General features: G+C 36.6%; 1 protein-coding gene across 1 annotated transcript; it reads left to right on the plus strand.

Moving 5' to 3' along the window:
- Positions 1 to 18965: 18965 nt before the first annotated feature.
- LOC116027759 (high-affinity nitrate transporter-activating protein 2.1-like) lies at positions 18966 to 20966 on the plus strand. Its single transcript, XM_031269503.1, has 2 exons — positions 18966 to 19125; positions 20293 to 20966. Exons 1-2 carry the CDS (start codon positions 18990 to 18992, stop codon positions 20763 to 20765), a joined length of 609 nt encoding a protein of 202 aa, XP_031125363.1. The 5' UTR covers positions 18966 to 18989; the 3' UTR covers positions 20766 to 20966.
- The last annotated feature ends 1311 nt before the right edge of the window (positions 20967 to 22277 follow it).

Consider the following 22277-nt stretch of genomic DNA (forward strand, 5'->3'; position numbering starts at 1 on the left):
GGCATTCCCAACGTTATCCATAGGACTTAGATTTTACTTTATCGTCTTTTATTCATTTTCTTTTCAGCAAATTTTGTCTTTTGTCTAGTTTTTCTTGACTAACCAAGCAGATTCTCCGTCTTAAAATGATCATCAACGAAGGTTTATCCGCTAAAGAAGGCAGGCGAGCACAATCCACGCCACTCACACGCGTGTGAGTAGGCGTGGAAACTTTCCAGTAAGCCGCCACGCCTACTCACACGCGTGTGAGCAGGCGTGGAAATCTTCCAGAGAGCAACCACGCCCACTCACACGCGTGTGAGTGGCGTGGTCGAGCACCAGAAGATCTGCGTAAATAAGGCGCAAATGTGTTCTAACCCTTGCCCCTATCTTATTTCACCACATCCAAAAGCTAAGAGCTTCACCCAAGGTAAGACTAGCCTCCTCCAAAGCAATTCTTGGTACAAATCTCTTGAATTTCCCTCTTAAGGTCTTCAAAAGGTAACATTCCTTCTCTCTATCTTCCTTAACATCTATTGAAATTTATTTTCTTTGGAAGGCATATTTGTATGAATGTATGTGGTATGATGATTTTCTTGATTGAAATGGCTTAGAAATAGATTTTAGGACTTGCTTGGAACCTATATTTGCTATTAGATGATGAATATTGCATGATTTGAGAAATTCTTGATATCTAGATTGCAAACCCTAGGTGATTTGGGTATAATCTTGTTGTATGGAACTCAAGATAAAATGGGGAATATGAAGTATGAAATGTGGAAATTTCTTGCTTTCTAGGCTTTGAGAATGATGATCCCCACCTATTGCTTTATCAATTTCAAAATGTTTATTGTCTTCTCATTTTTCAATTCCAACCTAGGTAGGGGATGAAGAGGAAATTGACCTTATATTGACTATTTTGAGTTCTACATAATATTACCCATATATGATATGTTCATTTTCTCGAAACAAGTATGAATGTAATGGATACAAGGGATAGGCTCTATGTTACTCCTTAGAATACACATGCCCACGTATCATATCAATATATACAAACGTTGATTGTATCTTTTTAGGCAATGTCTTCCCACTCGTCCACAGCTGATCAAGAAGAAATGCGGTCTAAAAAAGGGAAAGCCCCGATGATGGAAACTAAGCTGACTGAGCCTAAGGAAGAAAGGAATGAAAGAATTATGGAACAAAGGATACTTTTAACGGAGAAACAGCAGAAACGTTTTGAGTATGCGGTCTATCTTCCGATAACCAGATGGAATTTCATCGATTTAGCAACATTGAACCCTTTTCAATGTCGGAACTCGCTAGCATGCCTCATCCATCAACCCTTCTGGAGTAAAATCTTTGGATGGCGTTACTCAACCTATGTACCCACCGTCTTTGAATTTGTGGCCACTTTGGAGGTTATAGGGAAAACTAGCGACCTGAGAAGCCCAACCATCAAATTTAATCTTTTTAATGAGCCTCATCATATATCGGTCAACACTCTAGGGATCTTACTTGGATTCTACACTAAGGAAGATCAAGAGAGTTTGTGGTACAGAGAACTTCCAATAGATTTTGGTGACTCTAAGACTCCAAGGAGATATTGGAAACAGATTGCAAAACCGGGTACTGAATGGAGCGGATCGAGAGTACTACAATCTCAGCTCAGAAGGGACGATATTCGAATTATCCGACGAATAATTGCTCAATCATGGGAAGGACGCACTGGAAATTTCGCAAAGGTCTACCGGACTGACTTGTTTGCACTTTGAAGCATGGACACGAACACACCCGTGAACATGGGAGTTGTGTGCAAAAGATGGTTAAGGGCACAACAACATGCAAAAGTTACTTCCTTGTTCGTCGGGCCGTTAGTTACTCAACTGTGCATAGCTTTAGGGTACCAAGCAAATATGGAAGAAACATGCAAGGTTATGAAAAGCGCGGCAATGACTCCGTTGTCAATGACGGACTTATCTGAGCTTAATATTGGTCGAACCTTGCGGACGAGAAAGAGGCCAAGAGCAACTAAGAAAAGACTACCCAAGACACCAAAGGGAAGAGTCAATCCACCAACTCCTCTTTCGTCCTTAGAATCTCCCCAACAAAACACGCCGAGAGAACAAATTCACACACCCTCGGACAATCAACATCATTCTTCGCCAACCCTATCGCTGAATATCTCGATCTCCAATGATGCACCACCTTCAAAGAGCCCGACCCCTATTCCGTCACCTTCATCACCAGTAGCTCCAGCACGCTTCACAAAGGTCACAGATTGGGAATCAATGCAACGATTCCAGTATGAGTTGCACATGGAACATGAAGCACTCTTGGAGCAAAGGGACACAAGACACTATGAACTCATTTAGGATTTGAGCATGCAAGTTGCATTTCTAAGAGAATAACTGGCAAGAAGAGGACCCAGTGCAGGGCTATGAATGACGATTGAGGGAACCTTACCTTCATAAGAAATTTGGATGGTGAAATAACTTTGAAATGAACTTTGAGAATCTGCTTGAGAACACTATTTTATTTTTCTTTGTTATGACTTTATTATGCTCATACTTTTGTCTGGATCTTACCACGTTTCGTCCAGCCAAGGACGTTAAACGTGGCGCTCTTGGGAGGCACCCCAAGCTCAATAAGGAAGAGATTGAACCAAGGAACTAAATGATCAAACGAGGTACAACTCTTACTATCCATCTTTTGTTAACAAATCTTTTATTGGATAATTTGTTTAGGAAAAGGGATGATCAATGCTTAAAAGAAGAATTGCTATGCAAGGTATATCTTCCCTTCCCTTTTGAAAGAAGAATAGTCTGTTCAAATGTTTGGTATGATATTCTTATTCCTAGAGTGATAACTTTGATTAATGAATGATCTTTTTGGGTGACGAATTTGAGTAGATTAGTTCTAGCCCATGAAACACTTTTAAAGTGTGGAAAGGTGCTCATTGTTAATTAATTATTTGACCCAGCTCCTTGTCCACTGCTCCTCATGGAAACATCGAGGACGATGTTATCTTTTAAAGTGTGGAAATGATGTTTTGCATAAGATGAGTAATCTGCTAAGTTGTTAAGGTATTAGGTTAAGAGAATGTGTTGTTGTCTGCACTATCTAGGAAGACTCTTGCTTTTATGCCAAAACAAATTTTTGAAATATACTCTGGAAGCCACTTATTGTGACACACACTGCACCACCACCAAAAATTTTAAATTTTGTATAAATGCATGCTTTTCGTCTTCTATTTTAGTGGGACCTTAGTCAAGGATCGCTCGAAGTGGGAGTGTGTATCCCCTAAGCTTTAGAAAGATAAAAATTGCGAAGCCCGGAAATTGAACTAATCCTAGCAGGGCATGGGGCAAAAGGAGAGCCTATAGAAAGCTTAAAAGAGTGAAAAATTCCCTAACCCCAAGTAAAAGGCATGAGGGGAAGACGCGGTGAAAGTTTGATTTAAGGCCTCAAAATGGCCACTCCCTGAGATAAAATAAGAGGTGAGCCGTCTTGCTAGGGTATGGGGCAACCATTGCACCGTCTTCAAAAAAGCATGGAGATCCATGTGAAGTCGGTTGTCCCAAAGAGATCCTAGAAGATGAGAAAATTGAGAGGAGGTGAGCCACCCCGCTTGGATTTGGGCACCCATTGCACTGACCTTCGAAAAAGCATGGAGTTCCATGTGAAGTCGGGTAGCCCGAAAAATGAGATCTGAGAGGGATGAGAAAAAAGAGTGATCGCCCTAAGCCATGGCGATGAGCGGTCTATGTTCCTGCCTTACTTAATTTTCAGAACAGGGGCTTTGGCGTAAGGATGGAAGGTTGGCTAAGGTGTGCACATCGTTCCCACTAGTGGGATCGGCTTTTAGGCCCCAATAAAATGGAAGACGAAGTTCCAATGATTGCATGCTTGAAAGAGTGTAGTTGTCATCTTTGAAATCAACCTTTGAAAACATTTGCTTCCTCAGTATATTCCTTACATTTGTTTGACCTAAACTTAATAGCCTTGGTAGATAGTTAAGAGAATTTCACCCACGCTGTTCCAACATACCTGAATGCAAAGCTTTTGATTATTCTGCCTTCACTTAACTGTTCTTGGCACTTAGATGATTAGGATTTGATAGTATACTTGCTTGAGGACAAGCAAGATCTAAAGTGTAGAAACTTTGATAAGTGCCAAAAACAGTCAAATTTCGGGTCATGTTTAGATGATATTTTACTACCTCAGCACTCAATTATGATCACTTTCATGGATAAAACCTCTAATTAAGCACCTAATTGACAAATCCAGAAGGAATGTATTTTGAATCATTTCCGCAGGATATAGCAAAGTTTTGGGCCAAAAGAAGCAACAAACAAAGAATCCACCAAGCAGGAAGCTGCCACGCCATCACACGCGTGTGAGCATGCGTGGATCTATTCCAGAGAGCTGCCACGCATGGTCACACGCGTGGTAGCAGGCATGGAGCGCGTCCTTCTAATTTTCAAAGGGGGCGACTCCCAATTCTCAGATCTGAATTCTCTTTCCTTCCCCTTTGGGGAGGAAAAACACACTCAATTTCCATTAGATTAGTGTAGATCTTAGGATTGAAGATGGATTGAAGATGTAGAACCAACCATTCCTTGGGTAACACACTCTTTCCATTGAATTGCTTGTTTAGATTTATTGTTGGAAGTAATTTTGCTTTGTTGTTTTGGATAATTTCTATGATTGAGTAGAGTAATTTGGGCGTGTGTGCCCTTGTTAAACTGTTGATTGTTGGTTAGAAATTGCTTTATGATTTTGAGAATTGAAGGAGTAGGATTGATGTTTGTATGGTTGAAGTTGTTCAAGCTTTACTTCTATTTCGGTCGGAATAGTTAGTAAACCGAGTGGAAGTGAGAGAGTGCGCGATAGCGGCCTCTCACGAGCCCAACTCACCCATATCTCCGCTCTTAGTCCGAAAGGACGAGATCCGAGAGGAGTGGTAGACTAGGTGTTCGATGAAATGCCTCAACCGAATGAGGATTGAGAGTCTGAGTGTGACGCCACTCGGTACTAATACCTTGACTCCCTTACTTGATCACGAAACTCATTTTCCAAATCCCCTGTGAAGATCAATCAATTTGTTTGACTTTGGTGCACACCCCTTTCATTTCCTTTGCATATTTAGTGTAATTTCCTTTCTACAATTCCCAAACTTACTTATCAAACCAACCTCTTGTAATACTTGTAACTCTTGCCTTTTAACCCCGTTAATGTCAACACCAATTTGATTCCTATTCGCCATCCTTGAGAGACACGACACTCGGGGAGTCTTGACTCTTTGTTTTACCACTTCACCTTCACTTTCACTATACATACATCCTTCACGCCACCACTACACTAACTCTGCCTACGCCATCTGAGACTGCCACTGCCACTGTTGTTCCCATACGTCAAAGAGGGCGGCCACGAGGGCAGTCGACTAGGCCGACTGTTCGCACTCATGCCATGGCTACTATGAGTCAGTCTGTGGCACCTCACACTGCTTTGTGTGGTTAGGTCTATCCTTTTGAACCCACATGCTACACGCAAGTGGTTAAGTTTCCTCAATGGCGTGAGGCGATGGACCAGGAATTCAATGTTCTTCTACACAGGTTCTTGTTCCTCCGCGACCAGGTATGAATATAATTGGTTGTAAGTGGGTTTTTCGTACAAAACGGAAGGCTGATGGTTCAATAGAAAGGTACAAGGCACCGTTGGTGGCTAAAGGGTTTAATCAGGTACCTGGTTAGGACTTTTTTCATACATTCAGTCCGGTTGTCAAATCAACCACTGTCAAGTTGCTCTTGAGTCTGGCCATCTCTTCTGGTTGGGTTATAAGGCAACTTGATATTCACAATGCTTTCTTGAATGGTAATTTGATTGAGACTATTTACATGCAGTAACCACCTGGTTATACTGATATTCAATTTCCTGATAATGTGTGTTTGTTAAAACGATCTTTATATGGTTTAAAAACAAGCTCCTAGGGCTTGGTTTAGTCGTTTACACACACTCTTATTTTCTGTGGGTTTTGTAACTTCTAAGACAGATGTGTCATTATTCTATTATTCTCAAGATTCTGCCTGTGTCTACATGCTGGTTTATGTTGATGATATACTTGTGATGGGAATGATTGTAAGCTTATGAATGGTCTGTTGTTGAAATTATCTACTGCATTCAAGATTAGGGATCTTGGTGAACCAGGTTTCTTTCTTGGTATTAAGATGGTAAAGAATGGTAATGCTATTATTCTCTCGCAACAAAGATATATGACTGATATATTGAAACGTGCAGGTATGGCTGAGTGCAAACATTTGGCTACTCCTATATCTACTGTGAAAGTTTCTTCCTTGATTTCTAGTGCAGATCTAGATAATGATCCAACACAATTCAGAAGTCTGGCTGTGGGGCATTGCAATACCACACAACCACGCGTCCTAATTTATCGTTTGCAGTCAACCAACTATGTCAACATATGCATGCTCCTACGGTCTCACACTAGAGCTCCTCAAATGGGTGCTACGGTATGTTAAAGGTGCATTGTTCTATGACTTACGTGTGAATCATTCTTTGTCTATGGAACTCCATACCTTTTCTGATTCTGATTGGGCTGGTTGTCCTGATGACCATAAGTTTACTAGTGGTTATGTTGTCTTTTTGGGAACCAATCTTGTAACATGGGTGTGTAAGAAACAAAGAACAGTTGCTAGATCTTCTACAGAAGGCAGAATATAAAGCTCTGGCTGATGTTTGTGCTGAAGTAACCTGGATTGTGTCCCTTCTACGTGAAATCAAGATTCCTGAGATTTTTGTTCCCAAGGTATGGTGCGACAATCTTGGTGCTACATATATGTGTGCAAATCCCATCTTTCATGCTCGTACCAAACATGTTAAAATTGACTATCACTTCGTTAGGGATAAAGTTGCTTCTAGTGAAATTCAAGTCAACTTTATTTCAACTAAAGATCAACTTGCTGATATATTTACAAAGACTCTTCCAAGTCCTAGATTTTCTTTTCTTAGAGACAAGCTACAAGTTTCTCGTCTACCCTATGCTTGATGGGAATATTAGGACTTTGTGTATCTGGGTCACACTAGGACTATCAATTATAGTCTATCTAAGACTTCTCTTGTATATATATCTCCATTCTCTATCATTGCAATTATTGAACTCTATTGAATATAAACATTACGTTCTCATAAGTATTACTTTCTACCACAAATAATAATACTATGTATTTTTCACCTCTCCTCAATCTTTCCTTCTCATTCATTTGTAAAACGGTATTAGCAGCTCTAATGGTGATTTTCTTGAAAAATTAACTTTTTTGACATTTAAAATTATCATTTGTAGGCAAAGTTCTAAGTGTGTACATTTTCAATTTGGATTAGATCAAAGTTATTTAAACTATTTTAAGTGAGAGGCCTAATTCAATATATTTTACATTGAAAACGGATAATGGATAAATGAGAAGTTAATTTTCAGCTCAAAGTATACCCACTTTAGGACGTGTTTGGTCCGCAGAAAATATTTTAAGGGGAATGGAATTGAAATTTCATGGAAAAGTAATTACTAGGAATATAAATTTCATTGTTTGGTTGGTGGAAAAAAATTACTAGAAAGATTGATTTCATTGTTTGGTTGAATTTGGAATTGTAAGGAATAATGTGTATAATGACCTATATACCCCTACAAAATAATAAAAGTGATAATAATCAAAGAAAGAACAACGAAATAAGGGTCAAATAGGTCATTCAACTACACATCAAAATACAATTAGGCCACCGAACTAAAAAAAAACTACAATTAGGTCCCTGAATAACGCAAATTCATGCAATTTCACCAAAAATGACTTGTTTACTTGTTGATATGCTGACATGTCGATTACCGAATTTAAAAATAATTTTTTAACTTTTATTTTAATAATTTTAAATAAAAGAATATTTTAAATTAAAAAAAAAAACTAGCTGGAGAAAAAGGGGACCCCTTCGTCCGCTGGCTGGGCGGAGACGAAGGGGTTCTCTTCGTCTCCACGGTTGGCTCGAGATGAAGGCCAGGTTTTTCATGGTTGGCTAAAGACGAAGGGGTTCCATTCGTCTCCGGCTGCATTTTTTTTTATAATAATTTTTTATTTAAAAATTATTAAAATAAAAAGTAAAAAATTAATTTTAAATTCAATAACCGACACGTCAACATATCAGTAGGTAAAGAAGTCATTTTTTTGTGAAATTGCATGAATTTGCATTGTTTAGAGGCCTAATTGTAGTTTTTTTCATTTTTTTAGTTCGGTGGCCTAATCGCATTTTGGTGTGTAGTTGGATGACCTATTTAACTCATAACAATGGAACAAGAAACAACAAAATTAAGATAACATTGGGTTGCCTCCCAAAAAGCACCACATTTAACGTCCTTGCCTTGACGCAACTACCGATCCATTATTCAAGCACACTTGGATGGGAACGAGTCCTTTCTCCCCATCCACTATCTGTTCTAGATATGCCCTCAAGTGTCGGACATCCATAAACTCTTTTAAGTCCACACATAACACACTCTCCTCCAAAGGTTGGCAACTATCCATGTCCAAGAGTATGCTATTTTCTTCCACCTTCTTCTTTTCTTCATCTCCCCTCTCTTCTTTAAGCTCCACTTCATCATCCACAACTTCACCAATCATATCAACAATTGCATTTTCAACACAAGCATCCCTACAACCATCATCATGAAAATCAACACTTGGATAATCACAAAAATCATCGTGTTTTTTAACACCAATTTCATCACTATGATGGTTCAACAAAAGCATCTTCAATCGTGCAATTAATGTCCCTAGTCATATCAACCACTTCACATTGTGCTTCAAGAGTTTTACCAAAATACAATTCATCTTCGTTCTTCTCATCTTCAAATTCACTTCCATGTCCCCTGTCTTGATTTATCTTCTCTTGGTCTTGCAACTCTTCACTAACGGGGATCTCTTGCTCACTTCCCTTTATATCTCCAATGACTCCATCCAAGGGCACTTTGAAGCTTGCTTGTTTCCTACGGTTATGCACACCTTGATCAACCCTTGGAGTCACTCTAATATCATCCTCCATGCTATCATCCGGCACAATGTTGATTCCCAAATGCCTAGCTAATACACAGGTTTCCTCACTTAATCCATACTTTCCTTGATACTTGCATTGCACCTTTGATTAACTTCATCTTCCCTACAGTGTTTGTCCTTACATTCACATGAGAATTTTGCCTTACATCTTTTGCAGTAAAGGTACTTATGGCATTGATACCTATAGTGAGGGCCTTTACAAGTGTGACAAATCACTTGTAAGTTCATATCCTCAAACATATGTTCCTCAATGGTTTTGTAGGGATCATTTGGATCTCGTGGTTTGCGTTTCGACCAATGTTCGTACATGTGCTCGACAATAGATTTCTTTTTTGGTAGATGTGTGTTTTGAGTGTAAGGTTATGGAAAATAGACTTGGGGTGGATAGGAGTCACATGATTGAGATTTAATGGCTCTTCTTTGTGGAAAGTAGTTCTCATCCGTCCTCATCATAGTGGCTATAGGGGTAAGATTGAGAACTGTAGCTTTGGTGAGATGCACTCTTTCTATCCCTCCGATGTTCATAATAGTAGTCCTCTTGATCATGATATTCCTCATCATAACCATCCCGGTAATACCTTGGTGTTTGGTATTCCCTTAAATGATCATAATAGGTGTCTCTTCTTAAGTAGTCGTAATCACTATATCCATATCATCATATTGAGCCCTTGGTGATTGCCAACTCAGTGGATCATCATATGTCCTTGGTGGTGGCCTTCTTGGTTGATATTGTGCTATATACTCCTCATCATCTTCAAAACCATACGGGTTAGAAAGTTGAGCATTGTAGCCTCCCCTTGGTTGCCTATGTCCTCTTTGGTATTCATAGTAATTCTCTTGTTAATATCTTGCTTGAGAATACATCATAGAGGATTAACCTAGAATCACAAAGACAAGATAGTGTTTTGCAAAAACTTTCCCACACTTAAAGGTTTACATCGTCCTTGATGTAAAGAAACAATTTAACGCACAATGGATGGAAAATTGAAACCAAAGCACATAAGGGAAAGGGTAAGACACATAGTTTTAATTTGACAAGAGCTTCACATAAGCACATTAAAGATATCATTCGCAAACACAATAATTACACCTTTAAAAGTATAAAGGAAAGGATAGAAATACTCCCTCAAAATTGCGTGCACTGGCAGCTTTTAGCATTCAAGCTTGTGATAACTCTCTCTTTCTCTCTCCAAGAATCCTTAGCAAGAAAATAAGAAGTGACAAGCAAAGAAAAAAACCTAGTGAAAGATTTTTAAAAATATTACAAAAATAACAAAAGAATCACAAATAATAAAGAACAATATATATCAAAGATGGTAGGAAGAAGACTCCCTTCTCTCCTTGCGCTTTCTTCTCAAGGTATGTCCTCAAATGTCGAGCATTGAGAAACTCTCTTAAGCTCAATACTAGCATATTATCTTCAAATGTTTGACATTGATCTACTTCAAAGAATATACTCTCATACTCTCTCTTCCTATTATCTTCCTCTTGTTCCCTTTCTTCTTTCATTTCCTCTTCAAAATTCTCATCTCTTATCTTTTCTTTACCTCTCTCTTCTTCACTCCTTCTCCTCTTCCATGATTCTGCAATGAACTTCCTCAAACAACTCATTCTTATTTTCAATATTTTCTTCTTTGTCCTTAACATCTTCTTCAATCTCTTCTTCTTCTAGGACATCTCCTTAAACTTTCACTTCATACTACTCAACTTCATCAATATTCTCAACACAAGAACCAACACAATCATCATCACAAATATCCCCAAAAGTAGGAATACAAATATCATCACAAGTACCACCATAATGATCATCACAAATATCACCCCAAGTTTGAGCACATGTATCATCACCTTCAAGCATGTAATCACCAACATTCGCCTTACCACAAGTGTTTTCTCCTTCGTTTCCACATTTGGCCACTTGAGTCATTTGATCTTCAAAGTTCCAGATTGATGCCTGAGTTTCTTGCCTTAGGGAGGAGGTTTTTTTGCCTTAGGGAGGATATTTCTTGTTTTAGTTCTTGCTTCCATTCTTGTCGAAAGTGAGTAATGTCTTGTTTTAATTCTTCCAACATTACCAAGATTTTGTTCCTCATGGCTTCCTTGCTTTCTTCCTCATACGGTTGCATCATGTACTCCCCATCCTCATAGTGGTCGAAGTAGTATGGGTAGTCGTGATGATCTTGAAAATATGGAGGGTGTTGGCGATTTTAATTGTATGAAGGGTAGTATTCATCTTGAGTATATGGGAAATATTTTTCATTTTGAGGGGTTTGTGAGTATTGGATGTTTTTGGAGTAAGAGTTATGAGGGTAGACTTTTTGTGAATAGAGATTTTGTGATGGAGCATTATGATATCCATCTTCTATAGGTGGAGCTTGAGTTGGATAATGGTCATATGATTGAGCATAATTGTATTCTTCTTGAGATATGTAGTCCTCATAACCTCCATAACTATAACCATTAGAAGATTGAGCATCATAGCATCTCATTGGTGGCTTATAGCCTACTTGGTCCTTATATTGATCCTCTTGTAGGAATTTTGACTTACAAAACATCATCTTAGATCAACATACAACCACAAAGACAAGAGAGTATTTTGCAACTAGCTAGAACTAGTTGCTTGCGAGAGTAGTGACAATTCAAGTATCCAAAAAGGTCAAAAACAAACAAAGTACATTGCAAAAACAACAAGTAAATGGTGGTGGTTAGACTGTCTAACTTGAATGATTTCTCATGTTAACCCAAAGTGACTCGTTACTCAATACCGATGCCATTCCCCGACAACGACGCCATTTGAAAGTTGTATTTTTTAGTGGTTGAATTAGTGAGTGTCGTCCTCTGGGAATGGCTAGGAAGGATGTGAGTAGCAAGGGATTAAACACGAGTTCATCAAGTGTTTGAAAGCTAACCAAAATGATGTATTCGATTGCATGGGATAAAAACAAAACAAGTAATTGATTTGAGTAATAAACAATGATAAAGAAGAGGATTTAAATCAAATAACCATGTACAAATGCTTCTTTAATGCTCTAAGGTTCTAGGTTAAACAATGCTCAACAATGAACTGAGGGAATCACGTTAATGCCAATGCCACTCTCGTGAACATTGGCTACTACCAAAGTTCTAATCTCATTCTCATAGCAATTAGACTAGGTGAGGTATTTAATCAAGCACCTTGTGTGTATAATTCCTTCTAACTTCCCTTTCTCAAGGGCAAGTTAAAAATGTGGAAAGGATTGGCCATGGTGAATCCCTATTCTCATAGGTACTGAAACACCAATTCCATACATCTCTTGGAAGGTTGGATCCTAACTAAACAAGAGTCAACCAATTCCCTATTTCCACAATCACATTCATACTAAAAGCAATGCAAAACCTAGATTTAACAATTCAATTCATATAAGCATTCATACATAGCAATTCAATCTAAATCCCTAAGGAATTTAACTACTCATAATGAAATTGAAGATTAAAACAATTGGAATAATAAGCAAAGAATTTAAATACAAAAGGAAATTGAGAATTGCAAGAATAAGAAATAAGAAATCTTACTTGATTGAATTTGTACAAAGCAAATTTGGAATTGAAGTTTAATGCGTAATTACAATGTGAATTCTTCCTAAATCTTCTTCAAAAGTAATGTAATTACAAAGGATAGATATTCTAAAGTGTTTGTAGAGATAAAACCTAAAAGAAAACTTAGAAATATTGAAAGATAACTTTAAAATAAAGTCTACTCCTATTTATACTATTCCATTTGCGCCAAATAAACCGCCTCCAAGATGCCTGGTCATGATGGAGGTCACGACGTGACCTTTATCGTGACCAGAATTAAATCCTGTAGGTCCCAAGACGTCACGCTGCTACAAGTCACGGAGTGACTTGCAACGTGATGGCTAGGATCCGCAACATGGTGAGCTTGTCACGCTGCAGGTCACAACCTTACTAGCAGCGTTACACCTGACCCACTAAAGGCTGGCCAGAGTGTCATGTTGATGGTCACGGCGTGACCCCTAGCATGACACCTTCCCGGTGGCATTTTCTGACTTTTCCTTCGCTTCAATTCTCCGTTGATCTTTGTCGTGCATTTGCCCTTCCATTTGCGAACCAATTTGCCTCAATATCATCCCGATTTGTCCTCATTTGAAGCTCCTAGATGCCTAAGTTCCAGTTTCCATTCCTTTAGCTATGAACATCTGAAATAATCTTTGTTCTTGTACAAACACCTAACATTCACTTAGAAATTAGTACAATTAAAGCATATTTATAGGTTAATTCACAGCTTATCAAATACATTGCCAAGGCTTTAGAAAATTGCTTATTTGACTGTGGCTTAAGTTTGTTTATATTGTCATAGTAGATAATGCCTCTAACAATGATACCGCTTTTGGAATTTTCAAGAAGAAATTGATGTCTTGGGTCCTTTTTTTTGTTCGGTGTAAGTATATGCATATGAGATGCATTACACACATCCTTAACTTGATTATACAAGATGGGTTGAAAGAATCTGACCTTGCCATTATGAAAGTAAGAGAAATTGTTAGGTATGTGAGGAACTCACCTACTAGGTTACAAAAGTTTAGGAATCTTGCTTATTTAATTGGAGTGGAAGCTAAATGTTCTTTGAGTCTTAATGTTCTGACAAGGTGGAACTCCACATACTTAATACTAAAAATTTCTTTGACTTATCAAAAGGTATTTGAAGCATATGAAGAGCATGACACATCTTTTACAATTGGCTTGGGTGGAAATGTGCTTGATTTTATGGATTTGCATTTTGTTTATTGTTTAGTAAAACAGTTGAAATGTTTTTATGAAATGACTACTAGAGTTTATGGATCTTTGTATGTGACATCTAATATCTTTTCCTCTGAGGCTTTTAATTAATCTTGCATACTGAATGGAATGGTGGGAGCAGATTTTGGGAGTGTCTGATTGATGGGAATGAACATGAGAGCCAAGTTTGATAAATAATGGGGTGACCCTAATAAAATGAATTTTCTAATCTTCTATGCCAACATATTGGACCCTAGGGAAAATTTGAATACAGACATACCAGTTTACTCAATTATATAGCAATGAAAATGGTAATCCTTTTTTGAGAAAGTAATGGCATATATGAAAGAGTTGTATGATGATTATGTGACCACTTACTCTATCAGTCTGATCTAGTTGCACAGTCTGGGCAGACTGTTCCCTCTATTTCACGGTTTAATTCTTTTTCAATTGGGAAACCCCAATCTCTTTTAAAAGCTCACGAGAATATTCCAGGTGTTGTTCCATAGGGAATGAGATGCTAAACACTAACTCAAATTGATTCTTGTGAAGCTAGTTCAATCATAATGAAGTGGAAGTGCTGAAATTAAATAAATTTAAATTAAATGCAACCAATGAAGAGAGATATAGAAGATGTAAAAAGGTAAATTATATGGATCGGTCCAATGTCTATCTTAATGCCAAAGACCTTGTGGTCCGGTGGCATCAAACCCTTCCCTTTATATGGGAGGTGGTGGGTTCGAGTCTCAGTGGAGGCAATACTGATTCTTTGTAATAGAGTCAAGGATTCATCTTATCCAGTCAATCTGAAGACTAACCCCTAAATTCCTACTCGCTCTCACGGTGTACTAAGGTTAGCCAAGAAGTCCCCCTACAATTTCCACATACTCATGTAATGCAAAAATCTATAGCCCCCTACAATTCAATTTCCACATACTCTTGTAATGCAAAAATCTATAGGTGTGTGGAAAGAGTGTTCTAGCTATGCCCGATTTCCAACAATATATCTTGCACACAACAACTTTTAGGAGCTAAACTAATCATTTATAATATATTAAGGAACAAATATCAAAATAAAAAAATAAACATAATCCATAATCCAAATATAAATATATTAAGAACAAGCATCGTCATTACAAAAAATAGATACAAGATTAAATCAAGATAAAATTAAGGAAAGAATGAAAAGAAATACTTATTGCATTTTCCTTGATCTTACAATTGAAGCCCAGAATCATGCCTCCTCCCTTTTCTTATTACAAAAAAAATCCTAATCTACTCCTAAATTACCACATTTTGAATGGGAAATTGGCACTGTAGAGAGAAAAGGGATTGGGGCTGCTAGGGTTAGAAGAATGGATAAAAAGGTGTATTTATAGTTGGAGCAAAATGGGGGCCAAAATGTCATTTCTACACTACTGTGAAATTGTAGATTTGGGACTTTCAGTGCGTCAAGCGAAAATTTGAATGCGCCAAACTAACACAATCTAGGAAAATATAAATTCAGCACACTTTCGATGCATTGAACTTATGTAGTGTGAATTCCAACGACTTTGAAGCGCAACTTCAACTTCAGCATCAATATCGGTTTTGACCCCTGTAACTTCAAATTTTGACTTTGTGATCTGCATAAGAATTGTAATAATTTAAGATGGCTTTCTAATTCCGTTGAAAATTGGACCTTCCTACAACAAAATATGATCAAAATACTAAGCATATGTCATTTTTGGAGAAAACTATAATTTTGCAATATTTTGTTTTGCATTTGCATTGGCTTGTTTACACCATATGGACCATCCAAGATGCATCAAAACCATTCCAATCATGTGTGTGTGTGTCATTCAATTTAAATATAATGAATTTAATCATTTAATCTTAAAAAAGAATGAAGACAAGCCAAAACTTAATAAACAAATATGTGCAAAAGCATATCCAATTTGTGCATTATCAAGCTCAGTTAAAGAAGCAAAGATTGGAGAGTGGGGAATTGCAAGAAAAAAAAAAGTAGAGCTAGAAATTTATTTTACTAAGGTTATTGTAAAGGAAGAAAATGGATTTGACATTTTGAGGTGGTGGATGCTAAATGTTAAGGTTTTCAATACTATCTAAAATGACAAAGGATGTTCTTGTTGTTCTCATCTCTATAGTTGCATCTGAACCAACATTGAGTACCAGTGGGAGATGTAAGTATAGATCAAAGTGTAGGGAAAATATTGTTCTCAATGATTGGGACTTATGGTGTGATAATCATGCAACTACCTAGGTTCTAGACACTAAGGAAGATAAATCCACAAGAAGCTGAGCTCATAGTATGAAGTGAGAAACTATCAATTCTATTAATGAACAAAAGTAATTAGAATACCAAAATTGATGCAATTATGTTAAAACAAGGTCTAAGACCATGAGAGTTGATCTTTTAGATGCCTTAGTCTTAAGAATTGAGAGCGTAATATTCCAAGATAGAGTTATTATGGGAATCACAACCTAATTAAATGCCACTCTCGAGCCATCTATCTATTGATTAGGCCTATGAGTGTTCCATTCTCATGGTTAATAACTCCTAGGCTAATACTCGATTTGTAACTATACAAATTTGACTAGACAAATGCACCTACCATTTCTTTTAGTATAGACGATTGAGTAACGAGTGTCATATCCTACATGGACTAGAAGTACTTGCACTAATAATCGTGATTTTATTATCTAGTCTAATTATGTGAAGATGGATTAATTGAAAATGAAAATGAATGACTAATCAAAACCTAAGATAAGGAAAGATAACCACACAAGATTGAAAAATTAACCAATAAATAAAAGGGTACTTGGATCCCTAAATCCCTTAGGACATCATTGACCATAATTAATAAATAAATGCCAACAACAATGGTATTTTCCTAAGACCGCGAGACCTCCTAATTCATGTTAATATGCTTCTCAAGATTATTATATTAGCAACTAATCCCTAGGTTGATTAATTAGAACCACTTCTAAATCAAAACCCCTAAAGATTGCATTAAAGATTGTGAGTTCTACTGAATGGTTTGACTCAAACACAAGTATTGATGTCATCCGGGCAATCCACTCTTTCCAATCGTGTAAGATCTACACATACTAAGGATATCTCGATCGCTAAATACATGCATCAATCAAGAATTTAATAAACCAGCAATTATCAATTCAAGAACAATAAAGAACACAATTGAATAAAAGGAAAAACAATTATTTTATGGCAACAAACAATTAAGAACGAAGTCTCATCATTGGGTTCATAAAAAAAAAAGTCAAGTACTATAGAGTTTAGTCTATAAACATGGAGGCAAAAGCAAAAGAAATCAAAGAAACGATAAAAGAATTGAATAACATAGGAAACCCGTTTAATCCGCAATGAAATCTTGATTCTAAGTCTTTTCAAGATGTAAATATGTCTTCCAAAGAGTGGTTGAAGCCCTCAAGTGTCCTAGAACATTTCTTGAATCCTAAGGTCGAAAAGTCCCTCAAAAGTGTTAAAAACATACTTTTTAAATAGATTACAAAAAAATTGTCACTTATGTTGATTTGTTCCAGCATTTGTCTTCATGTTTTGGCCCTGAATCTCCTAGATCTTTGAACATGAAACCTGTAGAGGACTCTCTCCTTTTAAATATAAAAATACTTAAAATTTTATTAATTAATAATTATTTGACATATGAAAACCTAAATGAAGATTTGAATTCACAATAATAATAATAATAATAATAATAATAATAATAATAATAATAATAATAATAATTTTTAATCAATGTGCCTACTCTATGGGCACCTCACGCCGTCTACAAGATTGGTTCTATTATTAAATGGATTTCTTTTTTTTTTTTTTTTTGTATTGCATGATAATATTAATCAATTTATGAATAATCAATAATTAATGAATTTAAAAATTTATAGGTAAATATTAAAATGTAATTAAAAAACTAGTATTTTTAATATCATGACTTTACAACTTTTAAATGCTATTGACCATTTATAAATTGATTAGTTCTATCACAAATGAATATGTTGTGGGCTCCAACTAAGGAAGAAGAACGGTTGGGTGATGGAAGTAAAGGTCGGAGTGTAGTGGTGCAAAGTCTCGCCACTCCAAGGATGGAGATAAGAGTTAGACGCCACTTAGGAGGGAAAGTCCCAAGATAAGTCAAAATACTCCTCAAGAACTCAAGGAGAAGAAATTGCCAAAGCAATATTCTTGAATTTACTACTATCAAAATTGTCTGTCTAACACAAATAAAAGCAGGGCTATTTATACACTTTAGCTAGTCCCTACATCAGGGCATTTAAGTTCAAAAAGTGTTATTCTAATGCTAAACTAGCAAAAAGATGTAACTAGCCACAAGAATAGGATAACTAAGTCAAATAAGTTTATAAAAACTAAATTCTAATTGAATTTAGGATTTATAAGCTTAATTTGGACTTTACAAATTGAATAACATAAATACAGACCAAAATAATCTCAAACTTTTATTTGCATGAAAAAATACTCCAAGTGTTGATTTATAAGGTATAAACCCCCACTCGATTTTATTCTTCAAATTGTGTGAATCAGATGGACCACCTTCAACTCAACTCCATCTTCATATTTTTTATTAGCTTGACTTATTCCTTTAATAAGGTCACTCATAGCTTCATGAAATATCTGCGCCTTTCCTCTCGTCATTGGACCCTCCAAGATCAAAGGACTATTTTCTTTGTCATCCTCATAGTTGTCCTCAACAGAATCCACATGTAGAATATAACTCAAGGTGCCAAGATGTTGAATCAAATTTCAACCATCAATAAAGTAGTATAGTAATTAATAAATAATCAAATCTCAACGTGCAAACAATAATCAAATTTCAAATTGTTTACGCAATTGTATTGACTCGATCTAGCAACTAAGCAAATATCAGCACAAAAATGTCAAACTATACTTATAGTGGCGCATTCAAGAAAAAGTGTTGCAATTATGGAAAAAATGTTTTGTGGACCACATTTAACTTGTGCAAAGTCACAAAAGGCTGTGCATTTGCTTTGACTATTCAATCTGGAATTGAAGACCATAAATTGAGAGTACCCAAAGCTTCACACATTCATCTCACTCTGCACCAAGCAATGGAATCTCATCTTAATTCCAAAACATTTCTTTTGCTTTTCTTCTTAACCTTTGCACAAACTTGCTATGGAGCAATTCTCTTCTCTTCCCTTCCACAAACTCTGGTTGTCTCTGCTTCTCCTAAACAAGGCCAAGGTAATACTTTGTCATTTCAACTTTCTTTAATTTCAATTATGTTATGCATAGAATTGATAAGAATAGAATGATCTAGCTTGAATTGAAACCTATTAGTTGAGTTTATATTCTATTAAGTTATATTGTTATTATAATAGCAAATGTTGAGAAGAGTTCAGTGAAAGGTCAAGTCTAAGCGGCTAAGGGATTATGGGGTAGAAGCTTAAAAATGCTTAAGTCTAACACCTTTTGAATATGTGGTGGTATAAGTAAATAGAGTTGCGCTTTCACTACGAACTATAGCTTTTGGCGTAGTAGTAAATACTTGATCTAACAAGTGGTATCAGAGCCACCAGGTCACGGATTTGAATCACAACAATTAAGGGCTAGCAGGTGCGAGGGAGTGTATGTTTTGCTGGCCTGCCCCACCCCGCCCTTAGCCGGCGGGCTCTCGCTACCTGACCTTTTTTTTTTCTTGTTCTAAAGTTGTTAATTTGTTACTTTTTAAGTTTTACCATTTGTACACTATAAAAATAATTAAAATAATTTGTTACATAACATAAGTACTAATTTTAAATTTTAAAAAATTAAACATTGATTCTAAAGTTCATAGTCTAAAATTATAAAACATTAAACAATAATTTTAAAGTTCATCAAACATGTTTTATATATATATATATATATATATATATATATATATATATATATATATATATATAGGGTCAGGTTCAGGTGCGGCCGTGCTCTCCCGTGCGGTTCACACCACTCAATGTTACGAAATACACCACTCAATGTTAAGAAACACACCATACAAATATGCATTGTGGTGTGTTTCTTAACATTGAGTGGTGTATTTCGTAACATTGAGTGGTGTGTGGCCGCACGGGAGAGCACGGCCGCACCTGAATCAATATATATATGACTTTGGCAAGCTGGCGGGCCAACCCGTGGCCCGCCAAGTCTGCTTTTTGACGGGCTTCTATTTTTTAAACTCACCCCCTATCTGAGTACGGGCGGGGGCGGGGCATCCCGACGGGCAAAATCCGTTTTGACAGCTCTATGCTATAGACAGTTATAGTCCGTTTTGAGGGCAAATTAAAGCATGTTTCGAACGTAGCGAGTTATAGCTTTTTGGCATTTAAAATCACTGTTTTAAACAGCTATAAACATACTAGTGTTCATTTGCAGTTCTAAAAGCTGGAGAAGACAACATAACTATGACCTGGGGGCTGAACCAGAGCTATGAAAGAGGGATAGATGAGTCCTATAAGGTCACAAAGGTGAAACTATGCTATGCACCAGAAAGCCAGGCAGACCGAGCATGGAGGAAAACTGTGGATGACCTTAAGAAGGACAAAACATGCCAATTTAGCATGGTTGAAAGGCCTTACACTAGTCATCAAAACCAGAGTTTTGAATGGATGATAGAGACTGATATTCCCACAGCATTGTATTTCGTTAGAGCTTATGCATATGATTCAGCTGGTAATGAGGTGGCTTATGGTCACACCATTGCCCTCTTCAACATTCAAGCAATCAGTGGCCGCCATTTGTCTCTTGACATTGCTGCGGCTTGCTTCTCTGCCTTCGCTTTGGTGTCTGTCTTTTGCTTCTTCTTTGCAGAAAAGAGGAGTAGAAGGCTTATGGCGGCAAAGAATTGATGATACGATAATCCAACTCCCCACGCTGAATTGTAGAGCACCTCTAATGAGGTTTTGGTTGGAAAAAAGAAATTATGGGAGAAAATTGTAATTTCTTGGAAAAAAACATAAGGTGGAAAATACAGTTTACAAAGAATAGAATTGTTCAGAATGGAAGGTACCTAATTTATTATTTTTTAATCAAAAGTATCATATTATTTATTATAATTTATAAGTATTGCACTTTTTTCTCTTAAATAACAACTAAACAATTTATCCATAATAAGTATCACATTTTTCTCATGAATAACTATTTAACCCTAAATATTATATTTCAATTTAAAAGTATCACATATTATATTATTCCTTATAAGTAACAAACAATTTATTCATAATTAGTATGGAGTATTATATTTTTCAACATAAATATTACATTTCCATCATAACCAGACATGTCTCACATATAAGGATCCGTGAAACGGTCAATCATAAAATAATAATTGATAGCGAATATTTTTTGGCCTCGATACTTGTACATACCGGATACCTGCTCGATATCTGAGCAGATTGCCAAGGGGTATTATTCTCGATCATTTACCGACCTTAGAGCCAATCGACCCGACCTAGTATACAGGACCGAGCAGGGGCTTAGTCGGTAGCAGTACTATCCCACCTTCTAGTTCGCCCCGTCCATCTTAGGTGGGGACAAACCACCCGACCTTCTCCACTTAGAAAGTTGAGCCTTATTCCCTTAGTCAAACTCGATCGCAGCGGGAACAAGGGCGTCAGGAACCTTAGTACATGTGGAGGAATCTGTAGAGCCTCCAACCTTCCCTTGTGCATGGGCTACAGGTGTAACGCATGCCGAGCCTCCGGCATATGCTCCCTTTATTCTCCTATAAATACCGCATTAAATGTTAGAGGGGGACTTTTGGCATTTCCATTACACCTATATCAGGCCTGAGATCCTTTAATCCAGAGTCTCATTTTCCCGAGCTCCATAACTTCAACCAAGAAGCGATTCGAGGGTCCATATACGATCCAATATTATTTATATGTATTTTCGGGAATAACCATATTGACCACATCAATAATAAAGAGAGTTATTTTATTCTGTTACATTAAAAGATAATCTAAGAACAATGATTTAAAATGAAAGTGTATGCTTTTTTTTTAAAAAAAAAAAAGTAAAAAGGAATATTTTTATTTGACGCAACCTAAATGGAAAATGAACACACTCAAAATTCTGCATAAAAATGATCATTTTCAAAATAGCTAATTTCTCAACAAAATCACCATTAGTGCTACTAATACCATTTTACAATAGAATGAGAAGGAAAGATGGAGGAAAGGTGATACCTTAGTATTATTATTTACTAAATATTCACTTATGCGATGCATGTAATGTATTATATATTCATAAATACTAAAAAATAAATAAAAATCAGAAGACAAAATAAATAGTACGGAGTATTTATAAATATTAAAAAAAACATTAATAATATAATATGAATTATACAATTATAATTTGTA

Source organism: Ipomoea triloba, chromosome 8 (genome assembly GCF_003576645.1).
Source record: "Ipomoea triloba cultivar NCNSP0323 chromosome 8, ASM357664v1".
Classification (NCBI taxonomy): domain Eukaryota; kingdom Viridiplantae; phylum Streptophyta; class Magnoliopsida; order Solanales; family Convolvulaceae; genus Ipomoea; species Ipomoea triloba.